Source organism: Sarcophilus harrisii, chromosome 1 (assembly GCF_902635505.1).
Source record: "Sarcophilus harrisii chromosome 1, mSarHar1.11, whole genome shotgun sequence".
NCBI classification, from domain to species: Eukaryota; Metazoa; Chordata; class Mammalia; order Dasyuromorphia; family Dasyuridae; genus Sarcophilus; species Sarcophilus harrisii.
This window is the reverse complement of record NC_045426.1, coordinates 508,018,862-508,032,463: the sequence shown is the minus strand read 5'-3', so window position 1 is coordinate 508,032,463 and position 13,602 is coordinate 508,018,862. Positions and strand designations below refer to the sequence as shown.

The window sequence follows — 13,602 nt, the reverse complement described above, 5'->3', positions numbered from 1 at the left end:
GGGGGGGAGGGGAGATTTATGACATGACTTTTATGGAAATATTTTTAATAACTTCATATATGTCCTATCAGCAGGGAGGGAGAGACTTTGGAACTTGTTTTTAAGTTTTTAAAACAAATGTAAAAAAAAGTTATAAAACTGTAACTGGGGAAAATAAAAAGGATCTTTCCCATGGGGGGAAAATGAGTTGCCAGTCTCAACCCCTAAAACACACATTGGCTTTTCTCACCTTAAATGCTTATAATTTCTTCTTGTGGGCTACTAGGAGTTCAGGAATTTTTTTATTTTATAGTGCTTGGAGAAAATATTGGCACATATTCATTGGTGTTATTTTTTTCCCCTTTTCTCTTTAGGCTCGATTCTGGGTACAGGTGATGAGGGATTTGCGGAATGGTGTAAAACTGAAGAAGGTTCAAGAGCGACAATATAATCCTTTGCCAATTGAGTATCAACTCACACCTTATGAGATGTTAATGGATGATATTCGCTGTAAACGATACACTTTGAGGAAGGTAATGGTAAGTAATGAAAGGCTTTATAGTAAAAATCAAATGATTATTATATGTTATTTGAAAATGAGTATATGAGTCATGCTGTTTTTAAATTTTTGTTGTTTGTTGCTGTGTGACCCTGGGCAAGTCGCTTATCCCCATTTGCCTCAGCAAAAAAAGCAAAAGCAAAAAAAATTTAATTTGCTACTAAGAACTGCATCCATACAGTGTTTGGTAAAATATATCCTCTAATGATGACCAGTTCTGATGGATCAGGCCATCCTCAGCAACGAGATCAACCAAATCATTTCTAATGGAGCAGTAATGAACTGAACTAGCTATACCCAGAAAAAGAACTCTGGGGAGATGACTAAAAACCATTACATTGAATTCCCAATCCCTATAGTTATGCACACCTGCATTTTTGATTTCCTTCACAAGCTAATTGTACAATAATTCAGAGTCTGATTCTTTTTGTACAGCAAAATAATGTTTTGGTCATGTATACTTATTGTGTATCTAAGTTATATTTTAATATATTTTAACATCTACTGGTCATCCTGCAATTTAGGGGAGGGGGTGGGGGGGTAAGAGGTGAAAAATTGGAACAAGAGGTTTGGCAATTGTTAATGCTGTAAAGTTACCTATGTATATATCCTGTAAATAAAAGGCTATTAAATAAAAAAAAATTTAAAAAAAATATATCCTCTAAATGTGAATTCAGTTTCCTTTGTTATCCAGTTATTTATCAATATTAAATTTTTATTTAGTATTTATCAATTTTAATTCCTCATACTACTGCTTTCTGACTGTGGAAATTTACTTTTACTTTTTTGTTTATCCGTCAGTCTTTCTAAAAGTATTTGTTGAGCATTTATCTGCTGGATGTTAGCCATTATGCTAATCACTGAGAGCACCAAGACAAAAACAGACTAGTTTCAGTTTTCAGGAATCTTGCATTCACTGTTCACTCACAAGTAAAATATAGGATGTGCTCAAAAGAATATATTTTGCCCATTATTGTGTTTCCTGCAATGATGCAGAATATCCTGTTAATAGTTTTACCATGGGTTTACCATGGGTTTTTTTTTTTTTTTTGTTTCATGGGCAAACAGAATTGTGGAAATCTGGAAAGACTTCTTGAAAGAAGCATTTGGACTGAACCTTAGTATTTGCAAGAGTTGGAAAGAAGGAGGAACATTAAAAGACTGACTAGCATCTTGTTCAAATTCATGGAGGCAAAAGATGGAAAATTGTGCACAGAGAACCCCAAATAAACCAGTCTCCTTGAGCTATTGAAAGTGTGGAGGACAGTCCCTGGAAGATAAAGTAGGAGCCATAGTAGAACAAATTTGCGTTTTATCCTAGGTACTAGATTGTAGCTTTTTTTTTTTTTTTTTTTTAGTCTGGAGTGAGACATTATTGGATTCTTGAAGAGAGATGCAATGCAAAGAGATAGAGATATATGCTTTATGAATTAAATCTCTTGACAGCTATGTAGTAGATAGATTTAAAAAAGAGAAGAGTTTAGATACAGAAAGACTGATTAGGAGGCGGTTTCCTTCTTGTCCAGGTACAGGGTATGGAGGGCCTCAATCCAGGTTGATGACCATGAGTGGAGAAAAAGGAATGGATAGTTGTTGTGGATGTTAATTTAAGAGGATTTAATCTTTAATTGGATATAGATGTGAGAGTTAAGGGTCACTCTGAAGTTTCAAATTTGGATCACTACAAGAGAGGGAGGGTGGTCTTTCAAAGAAGTAAGGTAACTAGGAAGAAGTGGATTTTGGGTTTTGTTTTATATATTTTGAATTTGGAATGTCTAAGGAGAAATTCAAATCCTTAAGGGCCTGAAAGATCACCCCCCCCCCAAAAAAAAAAAATGTCCAGAGAAAAAGAGCATAGGAGTCAGGTCATGGAAGAAAGAATAATCCTGCAAAAGGTGGTCTTCCAGAGAAGAGAACCATAAAAAATTAGAGAGGAAAAAATATCTGCAAAAAGGTGATTGACAGTGCCAAATCCTGTATGAAACTAAGGTCTGAGAAAAGACCTGAGAAAAGGCAGGGAAGAGATTATTGTTGATATTAACAAGGGTGGTTTCAGTTTGAGTGGATTCTGATATGTTTTCAAAGTGCTTAGAAAGTGAGTGGGAGCTGAGAAAGTGGAGGTACTGCTTAATGGGAGAGGCGTTTTGTTTTTCTAGGAGTTTCATAATTGAAAGAAACAATAACTGTTACAGGACTATAGCTTGAGGAGGTGAGAGGAGTCCAATAAGGTTGGGAATTCAGAAGGAGCCAATGGATCAGAATTGGTTAGAAATTAGGGAAAGAACTTTATTTAACATTCATTATGTCTTTCTTTTTTAAAAAGATGTGGAAAATGCTCAAGAAATTGGTTTATTTGTCAGATTTTAAATACTTTTTTTTTGATGTAGTAAAATTTGATGTAGTAAAATTTTTTTTCCCCCGTGGCAATTGGGGTTAAAAGACTTGCCCAGGGTCACACAGCTAGGAAGTGTTAAGTGTCTGAAACCGGATTTGAACTCAAGTCCTGTTGACTTCAGGACTGGCGCTCTCTCCACTGTACCACCTAGCTGCCCCGTAGTAAGATTCCTAAGAAATAGTCAAATATATTAAAGAATAAGTAGGATCTTCTCTATGCTACACACTGTTCTATAAAAATACAATTAAATTTTTGTATTTTTTTTTCTCTTTTTTTTTGTGTGGTGATAACTATTTGTGGTACTTGGTGTTAAGAGTTCTGGGCACCACGTTTTTAAAAAAAATTATTGCTCACTGGGAGCAGCCAGGATAATGAAGGGCTTAGAAATCGTACCATATGAGAATCAGTTTAAACCAGGGGTCCTCAAACTATGGCTGCGGGCTAGATGCAGCAGCTGAGGACATTTATCCCCCTCACCCAGGGCTATGTAGTTTCTTTATTTAAAGGCCCACAAAACAAAGTTTTTGTTTTTACTATAGTCTGGCCCTCCAATAGTGGGCCCCCTATTTTAAAAGTTTGAGGACCCCTGGTTTTAAAAAATGAGGAAATTTATCTTGCACAAAATAAACAACTTCATAGGATTAAGTAGCTGCTTTCAAATTTTGCAATAGAATCTTAGAGATCTTGTAGTTTGGGCCCATTTTATCACTTATGGAAAAGCCACAGATTGGCACTAGAGTCGTATTAAAAAAAAGTTAGGAAAAACAAAAATTATGATGTGTCCAATTTCACATTTACAAAGAAATCTGTAATTTGAACTTTCACAAAATATAGGCCTTTGCCCAGATATCTTTGAATTGCAAAGATCTGGCAACTGATAGGGTACAAGGGTTGAAGCAGAGTGAATAGTCGAGATGACTTGCAAACTTAGAAGAAACGAAAGTTTATGGTATTCTTTTTTTATTTTTGCTAAGGCAATTGGGGTTAAGTGACTTGCCCAGGGTCATACAGCTATGAAGTGTTAAGCATCTGAAGTCTGATTTGAACTCGGGTCCTCCTAAAACTTTAGGGCTGGTGCTCTAGTTCATGGTATTCTTGACTCAAATGGAAAAATTGGGAAGAGAGAGTTGTTGAAAGGAAGAAAAGATGTTTTGTTTTGGATATGTTTGAAATGTCAAAGGTGAATTTCTTTGAACATGATGGTGGTAAGTGCTTAAACTCCCTGGAGTCCAGAGGACTTGACATTTACTCGCTGTGTGACCCTGGGCAAGTCAGTTGTCCCTAATTGTGTAGTCAAAAAAATTTAATGATAATAATATCCATGTTTCTCTTCTACTCTAATTAGGCTTATATTTTTCTGCTTCTGATTTGGTGATAGCAATTTATGCCAATTTTTAAGTACTGTTAACTATTCATTCTGTGAAATATAGAAATCTTTTTCAACATTTATAATTTTTCATTGAAGTTTTCCTGTTAAATAAGAAATAATGAAAAATATTTTGATTTGGTGATTGTTCAAAGCAAGAACTCTTTATTTTCTAAATGTTAATATGTATTTAGTTTCAAACTAAATATTTTCTTAAGTAGTAAGCATGAATCCTATTTTTTTGCTTACGCACCAAAAACCATACACTTGACTTTTCTGTTTCTATTTATTTTGTCCCAGAAGTTCAGCTATAAGGTTTGTACTGTGGTGTATATATAAAGTAAAGAAAAAATATATTAGCTGTCAGAAGATGTGTGTTGAAATTTTAACTTACTGTGTGACCTTGGACATTTCTTTTTAAATTCTTTAAATTCGCACTCTTATTTTATTATTTATTTATCATTTATTATAGGTTTTTATTTACAAGATATATACATGGGTAATTTTTCAGCACTGAGCCTCTGTTCTTGGACATTTTTTTTTTATCATAACTTTTTATTGACAGAACATATGCCTTGGTAATTTTTTACAACATTATTCTTTTCACTCAAAGTAATAAGGAAGTTGGGAAGAGGTGAGGGTGTAGGTGGGAAAAATAATGAATTCCTTTTTGGACATGTTAAGTTGTATATAGGATAGGATGTACATAGGATAGTGAGTCATGCAAGCTAGGTGGTGCAGCGGATAGCGTGCCAGGCCTTAAGGTAGGAAGACTTAACTTGAGTTCAGATCTGTACCCAGTTCCCTCACTTGTAAAATGAGCTAGAGAAGGAATGGCAAATCACTAACTATCTCTGCCAAGAAAACGTAAAAGTGATCATGAACAGTTGGTCATTGAATAGCTGTGGCATGTGAGATTGGAGGTCAGGAAAGAGGTTAGGGCTGGATACAAGAGATCTACATAAATTCATCTACATTGAGATAATAGAATTCTTGGGTATTGATGAGATCATCAAATGAAATAGTATTGAAAAGGACCAAGGATTGAATCTTGGGTATATTCTGAATGAAGATCTCACAAAAGATATGGAGAAGTAGTCAGATAGGTGGGAAGAGAGCCCAGAGAAAGCAATGACAGGAAAATCTGGAGAGAGGAATGAATTAAGGAAATAGCGTCAACAGTGTCAAAAAAGACATATAGGAGAATTTGTGCATACTCTACAGACTCTATTGGCAAGTCCCTCATGTTGAATATATCTTCCTAACAACTCCTAATATACTTTTCCTTTCTCTACTCACACTGATATCTGGTGTAGGTTCTCATTACCTCATAACTGGATTATTACAAAAGCCTACTGGTTAGCCTCTCTGCCACAAGCCTCTCCTTACTCTAGTCTACCTTCTACTCAGCTTGAAGTCATTTACCTAAAGTGTGTGTCTAACCATGTCATTCCTACCTTACCATTCCATGAATTCCAGCACTATATTCAATTCTGTATAAAATATTAAATTTAAGAGCATATTAATATTTCCCCATACTTTATGGTCAAACTTCTAACAATTTTAAAAAATTATCTTAAATAAATAAATTTAAATAAATAAATAAATAAAATTTTAAAGCAATGCCTTTAGAAAAGAAAAAAAGTTTCTTAAATCCTGGAGATTTCTTCAATTATCTTTTTTTTTCAATTAGCAAACATTTTTTTTTTTTTATTTTCTATGTCTTCCTTTCAAAGAGAGAAAACAAAAATACTTGTTAATTCTGCACAGTCAAGTAAAATAAATTGCCATATTGATCTAGTAATATTACAATTTGGCCTGTATTTCAAAGAGATCAAAAAAAGATGAACAGATGCTATATTTATAGAAATATTTATAGCAACTCTGTAGTGACAAAGAACTAGAAACGCTGAAAATTTTTACCTATAGAATAGATGACAACTTGTCTGGGATTATTTAGAGAGAATTCATTCTGGTTTGATTATAGACTCCAGAAATCATAGGATTAGATCTTAGATCTCTCTAGTAATTTTTGTGAGATCCTGGGGAGATAATAGCATATATAGCTTTAGCTTATACTGATTATACTTTACTGATTATAATTTACAAATTAATTGTTTTATATAGCACATTAATTCTATTTGTATTTTTTCAGTTTTTAGAGAAATTTTCTTTTTTAATGAAATACTGTGTTAATTTTTTATTTTTCCTAATATTTCTGGGCTATCATTTATTTTGAAATTCCTGCACTTAAACATATATACTAGGTCTGTCCCTTGACTCTACATTTTTTTTTTTCAATTGAATTTGCTTTAATTCTGTTTTCTACTGTAGTAAATTAATTACTAACTGATTTTATTGGCTTTTTATTATCTCCACATTATTTTTTTATTCCCTTTAGTATCTCTTAATTCTTCCTTCAATTTCACTTAAATTTTTACTTTCTTTTATTCTTCTTCTCTTAGTCTTGGCAAAAAAGTTTTAAGACAACTTTTTTGCCAAGACTAATTTTTGTTTAACTCCTTAATAGATTTCTTTAAATAATGCACACAATTCCTTTGTGACCAATGGTATATAATTGAGAATTAGTTACTCGAGGATTTGACTTGTGCACATTGAACAAAGCAAACTTATTCATTTATAGTTAACTTTTTTCTAATGTTTGTCAGTGAAGTTGCTATGCAGTAAATGTCTAACTATAAGATATAATGTTATTTTTGTTCTCCAGTTATCCTGCATCTAAATTTTTTGGTGTGGAATTAATGTAATTCAATACTCTGTTTTTATTAGTCTAGGGGCAGCTAGATGCTGCAGTGGATAGAGCACCACCCCTGAAGTCAGGGGGACCTGAGTTCAAATCTGTCAATTAGCCTCAATTGCCTCAGCAATTTGTTAGTCTAATAAAATTTTCCAAAATCATCGGATCTGAACTAATTCCAAAGCTTTTTTCTCTTTTAAATAGTCTTCTCTGGAAACTATAGAGAAACCAAAATAATATAAATAAAATGTGTGCTTGTAATTTGTTCATTTGGGAAGAAGGGTTATACTTTAGTATGGTGTGGTTTTTTTTGATTGTTTTTGTTTTTGTTTTTTTTTTGTAGCTGATATGTAGATTTCAGTTAAATTCAGAACTCTTTAATGACCTGTAGTCATGCTTCTCTTAGAATGTACTACCTCTTAAAAAAACAGAATTTTCTTCTTTTAGGTGAATGGTGATATTCCTCCTCGGTTAAGAAAAAGTGCTCATGAAATTATCCTGGACTTCATTAGATCACGACCCCCCTTGAATCCAGTATGTATTTTGACATGATTTTTGCCAATTGTAATTGAATGAAATTTCTGGAATTCATGTGATCTGTAAGTTTAATTAGTCATTAAGCTTTTTTGGCCAAAATCATTAACAAAAAATGGCGCCACAAAGAAAAATGTATGATTTTTTTCCATGTTGGATTTTGATCCAATGTTTTAGCCTAGATCTATTTCTCTTTATGTCTATATATTTGACAAGTAGTCTTCTCTAATAAATTGTCTCTTCAATCATTCCCTTCCTCCTCAATTTTCAGCCTCTGCCTATCTACTGGTTCTTTCCTTTAGTGCCTTCAAACAAGCCCATGTTTCTTTCAATCTTTAAAAAAAAAAAAAAACCCAAACCCCCACTAGGTTCTACCATGCCTATCAGCAGTTATTCTGTATCTTCCCTATCCTTTTCATCTACACTGGAGGAAGCTCCACTTCCTATTTTTCACTCCTTTAAGCCCTCCGCAGTTTGACTTCCCGTCTCATCATTCAGCTGTTCTCTTCAAAGTTACCTGTGAGCTGTTAATTGCCTAATCTATTAGCTACTTCATGATCAGTATTTGACACTGTTGAACACCTACTTCAGGATTTTCTCTTCTCTTCTCTAACCACTCTTTCTCATTCTCTTGCATTGCATCTTTTCCAGATCTTCTGCACTAATTGATTGTCCCCTAAACTCTGTCGTAGTCTTCTATTCTTTTCCCTTTATATGCTTTTTTCCCCTTAAAGTTATGGTTTTCCTCTGCATCTTCTGCTAGAAACATAATACATTTCTTCAGTTTTAGATTAATTTTTTTCAAGCTGGCCCTAACCCTATTGACTCACTTTCCTTCACCCCTAAGCTCTGTGCCTCCCCAATCCCCATCTTGTTTGGCAAGTTTGAAGTTTATTACTTACCTCTTTTCTTTTTTGCTTTTATCTGGCTATTTAATTATTCCCTCTTCTCTCTTCTCCACCCCCACCCCCATCAAGTAAAATCTCTCTTCCTCGCCTTCCCTTCAACTTGTCCTATTTATTATTAGTTTTAAAATTCTCACTTTTTTGTGCCCTTTTTTAGAGGATTTCTTTCCTTCACTCTTTTTTTACTATCCATTTTCTCTTCCTGTCTTCTTCAGTCCCTCATTCACAGGTTCATAGACCCTTAACATCTGTAGTTCCTTTCTGTTTTCTGTATTCCTTATGGAATCAAAATTGAAGCTACTCATTCTGAGCCTTCACTTTTCAATCAGGTTCTTCTGTTGTCTTATTTAGCTTGCCCTCTGGCTACTTTTCAATTGTGCCTCACTCCCATAAAAATATTAATTCATTCAGGTGATACAAAGGACACTGCCCAATGCTCTTCTTTCCAACCTCTGATTCTTAGAATCCTTGCTTTCCTTTAAGAAACAACTCAAGTGTCGCTTCTTCTGGGAACCCTTTATAAGCAAGAATGGAAGACAATGAGGATTCTGCAGCTGCACAACATCAAAAGGCAGCAGTTTCTTGTATTCCCCAAAACAATGTGAATTCCAAGGTGATATTAGGAAAGAAATTAGAAAGAGTCAAGGAAGAAGCATCCTGATGGGCAAGTTTCCTCTTGGGAGTAGGCCCTCTTTTTAAGCATGTATTTTGCCTGTCAATCAGACTATAACCATTTACTACATGTTGGCATTGTCTTAAGGGCACAAATAAATAATTCTTTTAGGAAATAAATGTCTTTTAGGAACTATTATTCTAATGGGGGAGAAATTGGAATATATAAATGATAACTAAAAAGGAGATGGAAAATAACCTGAGAAGGAATGGCACTTGTAACTGAGGGGACCAGGAAAGGGTTCCCAGAGGAGGTGACACTTGTATGTCTTGTATGTAGTTGTATGTAGTTGTATGTAGTATGTTTTTTTGTGATAGCATTGAAAAATGAGAAGATGCCCATCAGTTGAGGAATGACTGAATAAGTTGTGGTATATGAAGGTCTTGGAATACTGTTGTTCTATAAAAAATGATGAACAAGCTGATTTTAGAAAGATGTGGAAAGATTTACATGGACTGTTGCTGAACGAAACAGGCAGAACCTGGAATACATTGTACACAAGAACAGCAAGAATGTGCGATGATCAACTCTGAAAGACTTTGTTCTTCTTGGTGATTCAGTGATCTTTTTTTTTTCTCTTCCATGGTTCTTCCCTTCCCTCTTATTGTTGCTGTGTACAGTGAACTCCTGGTTCTGCTCACTTCACTTAGCATCAGTTCATATAAGTCTCTCCAAGTCTTTCTGAAATCCTCCTGCTGATTGTTTCTTATAGAACAATAATATTCCATTACAGTGAATAGTTGTGTATGAAATTACTTTTAAAGCAAATTATTTAAATCTGTTACTGTTAATTCTCTTTATTCTTCAAGGCTTCAGCCAGAAAACTGAAACCAACTCCACCACGGCCACGGAGTCTTCATGAAAGAATATTGGAGGAAATCAAAGCAGAAAGAAAGTTACGCCCAGTTTCACCAGAGGAGATTAGGTATAGTAGACTAGGTGAGTCTATTGTTGATCACATTCTTCATTTTAAATGCCCAGATACTATCTCTACTTCTTCCCCTCCCATTCACCCTCCTCCCCCCCAAAAAAAATTTAGATTGGACAAAAAAAATGCTGTTGTTAATTCTTCCTGCTTTGCCTTCTTCCAAAGAGTTCACATCGGAAACATTAGACTATCAAGTTAATGAATAGAAAACTTTGCTTTCCCTTGATGCATATGAGAAGGAATATATCTAGTGTAGAGTGTTGGATTAGGAGGGAAAAGATCTAGGTTCTGTCCTTAATTCTGCTACTAACACGTCACCTTGGGCAAGTCACTGGATTCAGTTTTTTGCTTCTCATCTGTAAAAATTTAAAAAATATATAGAGGTAGAGATTTATATGTTTCCTGTCTACTTCATACAGTCACATGAAATCTAGATGGGTTATTACTGATTGTGAAAGTGCTAGGCTATAAAATATTTTATAAAGGTGGTATTATTGTTTTTGCTCAACCTGTCATTTTATCTCAGTGTAGTGAGCTTCCATGATAAAATTCTTCTGGAAGTGTAAAGCAACTATTTCCTTCCATTCAATCTTACTGAGTTGGCTAGGGCACTGAGAGGTTGCTGTAGCTGGTTGGATATCCCACAATCAGGATGTATTTAAAGACAGGACTTGAACTTGGGTCTTTGTGAATTTTCTTTGTGAAGCCTACTATGCCAGAATACTTCCCGCTATTTTATTATGTTTTGGAAATTTGATTTGTATATATTAAGTTCATGGTATTCTTACCTCAACTACTAGTCAAAGTATAAAATAATGTTAAATGAAGCAAGGCTCAGATAGCTTTATATCATTCCAGATCATTTAGTTGTTTATAAAACTCAAGATATATATTTATGTTCTTTTTTCAACTTATGGAATTTACATATACATATTTAAAGATATTAAAGGTACATTGATTTCTTTCATTTATATTTTAATAGCTTAAAAATATTAGACAAAACTGCTTTAAAAAAAGGCAATTTTTAAAAATAGTAAAATATATTCAGAAGTGTCAATAATGACATAGAATACAAAGGAACATAAGAATTTCTTCTCCAGGAGTCACAAATATTGCCCTCATTTTGCTTTTTTCCTTCTAATAGTGAACCGGGGAGGGGAAAAGGGTATCAAATATGTTACCATGGAAAAATTAATAGATGAAAAGACCTTTACTCTAGCTTCAACTTTTCCATTGATGTTCTTTATTATTATCTACAAATTACTTACATTTTCCAGGTTTGAGATTTCTTCACAGAAAATTGGGCAAAAATGGTACTATCATTCACCATGATAGTTACCACCCCTATGCCTTTCATCATGACTCTTGGTCAACTTCTGCAACATAACAACCCCCAAGCCACCATCTCCAAGGTCTAATAACCATTACATTACCAAGGTCCACCTTTGCCAACAACCCCATTTTTGTTATTAGGGCTGTCCTCTGTTCTTCTGTTCTATCCCTCTCTCCCTGTGGTAATTTCAATTGTTTAGCTATTTCTTCCTTATCTGTACTTGTAGAATATAATTTTTTTTCCATTCAGAAAATGAAATTGAATCTTATTAGATTCATCCCTTTGTTCTAATCTTTCATGATTTTTTTGGAGCTTCCCTCTGCCATTAAGTAGGTTAGCTCCAAACTTCATGTTATCTGCAAATTTTGTAAGCATGCTATCTGTGTGGCTTTATCCAAGTCACACAAAAATGTTAAACAGCAAAGCATTTGTTTTGAGGGCATACTACTGAATTTCTTGTTTGAAGCTGGCATTGACATTACTTCTGTGGTTCCAGCAATTCCTTTTTAGTTTTCTTATTTATTACCCTTCTCTTTATATTCTATTATCCATCCATACTACCTCTTTGTCATTCCTCACACATAATGTTCTAGCTCCCATCTCTGTGCTTTTGTACTGTCTTTTTCTCATTCCTAGAATGTTCTTCCTCCTCAACTACTATCTTCTTAACCAGTTATTCAGTTTCTAAATTTTTAGTTTTCTTTTGAATCCTTTTCCTTAAGTGGATAGCAGTAATAAAAATACCATTTTGGCTCCTGAGTTCATCAATTTTATGAATGCAAAAGATAAATTATCCAAATATCTCATGCCTGTACAAGTAACCCTATCAAATTAGTACTTCCATGTGCATATTTTGGACACTTTCTGAAAATGTAATTAAAATTCAGTTAAATGAAAATCAAGCTTACTTGTATTAGAGAAATCATATTCTACTTTCAGTGATTCCAAACTTGTAGATATCTTTTTTTCATAATTTCATTAATAAAGTATATTATAGTAAGGAAAATACAGTTAAGATACTGAAGGAACTGGAAACCTTGCCTTAGAAGGAATCATTGTCTTGTAGTGTTGAAAGATAAACTTTGAGAAATAATATCTAATAGCTGAAGATGTCATCTAGAAGTGGAATAATAGGCTCATTCCATAGTGTTTCCAAGATAAGTAATTTGATAGGGTTACTTATTCAAAACAAAATAATAGTGACAAAATACCTATATGCAGAGATTCATAAAAACAACAATTGGACCCATAAAAGCCCCCAAAGCCTTCCTGGAAGAGCCCATAAAGGAGAGATAGGGGGGGAAAATTTAGGAAAAGAAATGAGAGCTAAATTCAAGAGAAAGAAGAAAGTTTGGAAAATGAAGGACAAAAATAATTCCTTAAAAAATACAGTTGACCACACACCTGCCAAATTGGCTAAAATGAGAGGGAAAGATAATGTGGAATGTTGGAGGAGATGGAAAAACAGGGACACTGATACATTGTTGGTGGAATTGTGAATACATCCAGCCATTCTGGAGAGCGATTTAGAACTATGCTCAAAGTTATCAAACTGTGCATACCCTTTGATCCCGCAGTGTTACTACTTGGCTTATATCCCAAAGAGATTTTAGAAAAGGGAAAGGGACCTGTATGTACAAGAATGTTCATGGCAGCCCTGTTTGTAGTGGCCAGAAACTGCAAACTGAGTGGATGTCCATCAATTGGAGAATGGCTGAATAAATTGTGGTATATGAATATTATGGAATATTATTGTTCTGTAAGAAATGATCAACAGGATGACTTCAGATAGGCCTGCAGAGACTTACATGAACTGATGCTGAATGAAATGAGCAGGACCAGGAAATCATTATATACTTCAACAACAATACCATATGATGATCAATTCTGATGGACGTGGCCCTCTTCAACAATGAGATGAACCAAACTACCATACAATACTACAAACTACTTACAATAGAGCAGTAATGAATTAAACCAGCTGCACCCAGTGAAAGAACTCTGGGAAATGAGTGTGAACTACAACATGGCATTTCCCATCCCTCTGTTTTTGTCCGCCTGCATTTTTTATTTCCTTCACAGGTTAATGTACACTATTTCAAAGTCCTATTCTTTTTGTACAGCAAAATAACTGTTAACGACATATATACACATATTGTATTTAACTTATAC

At 34.2% G+C, this 13,602-nt stretch overlaps 1 protein-coding gene across 4 annotated transcripts in view; it reads left to right on the top strand.

Moving 5' to 3' along the window:
- SPIRE1 (spire type actin nucleation factor 1) overlaps positions 1–13,602 on the top strand; it is a 148,949-nt gene that overhangs the window by 95,780 nt on the left and 39,567 nt on the right. For all 4 annotated transcript variants that reach the window (XM_031946663.1, XM_031946662.1, XM_031946660.1 and 1 more), the window contains exons 6-8: positions 354–518; positions 7,505–7,591; positions 9,979–10,108. In XM_031946663.1, the coding sequence (XP_031802523.1) occupies positions 354–518; positions 7,505–7,591; positions 9,979–10,108 (382 nt within the window). The remainder of the gene's footprint in view (positions 1–353; positions 519–7,504; positions 7,592–9,978; positions 10,109–13,602) is intronic.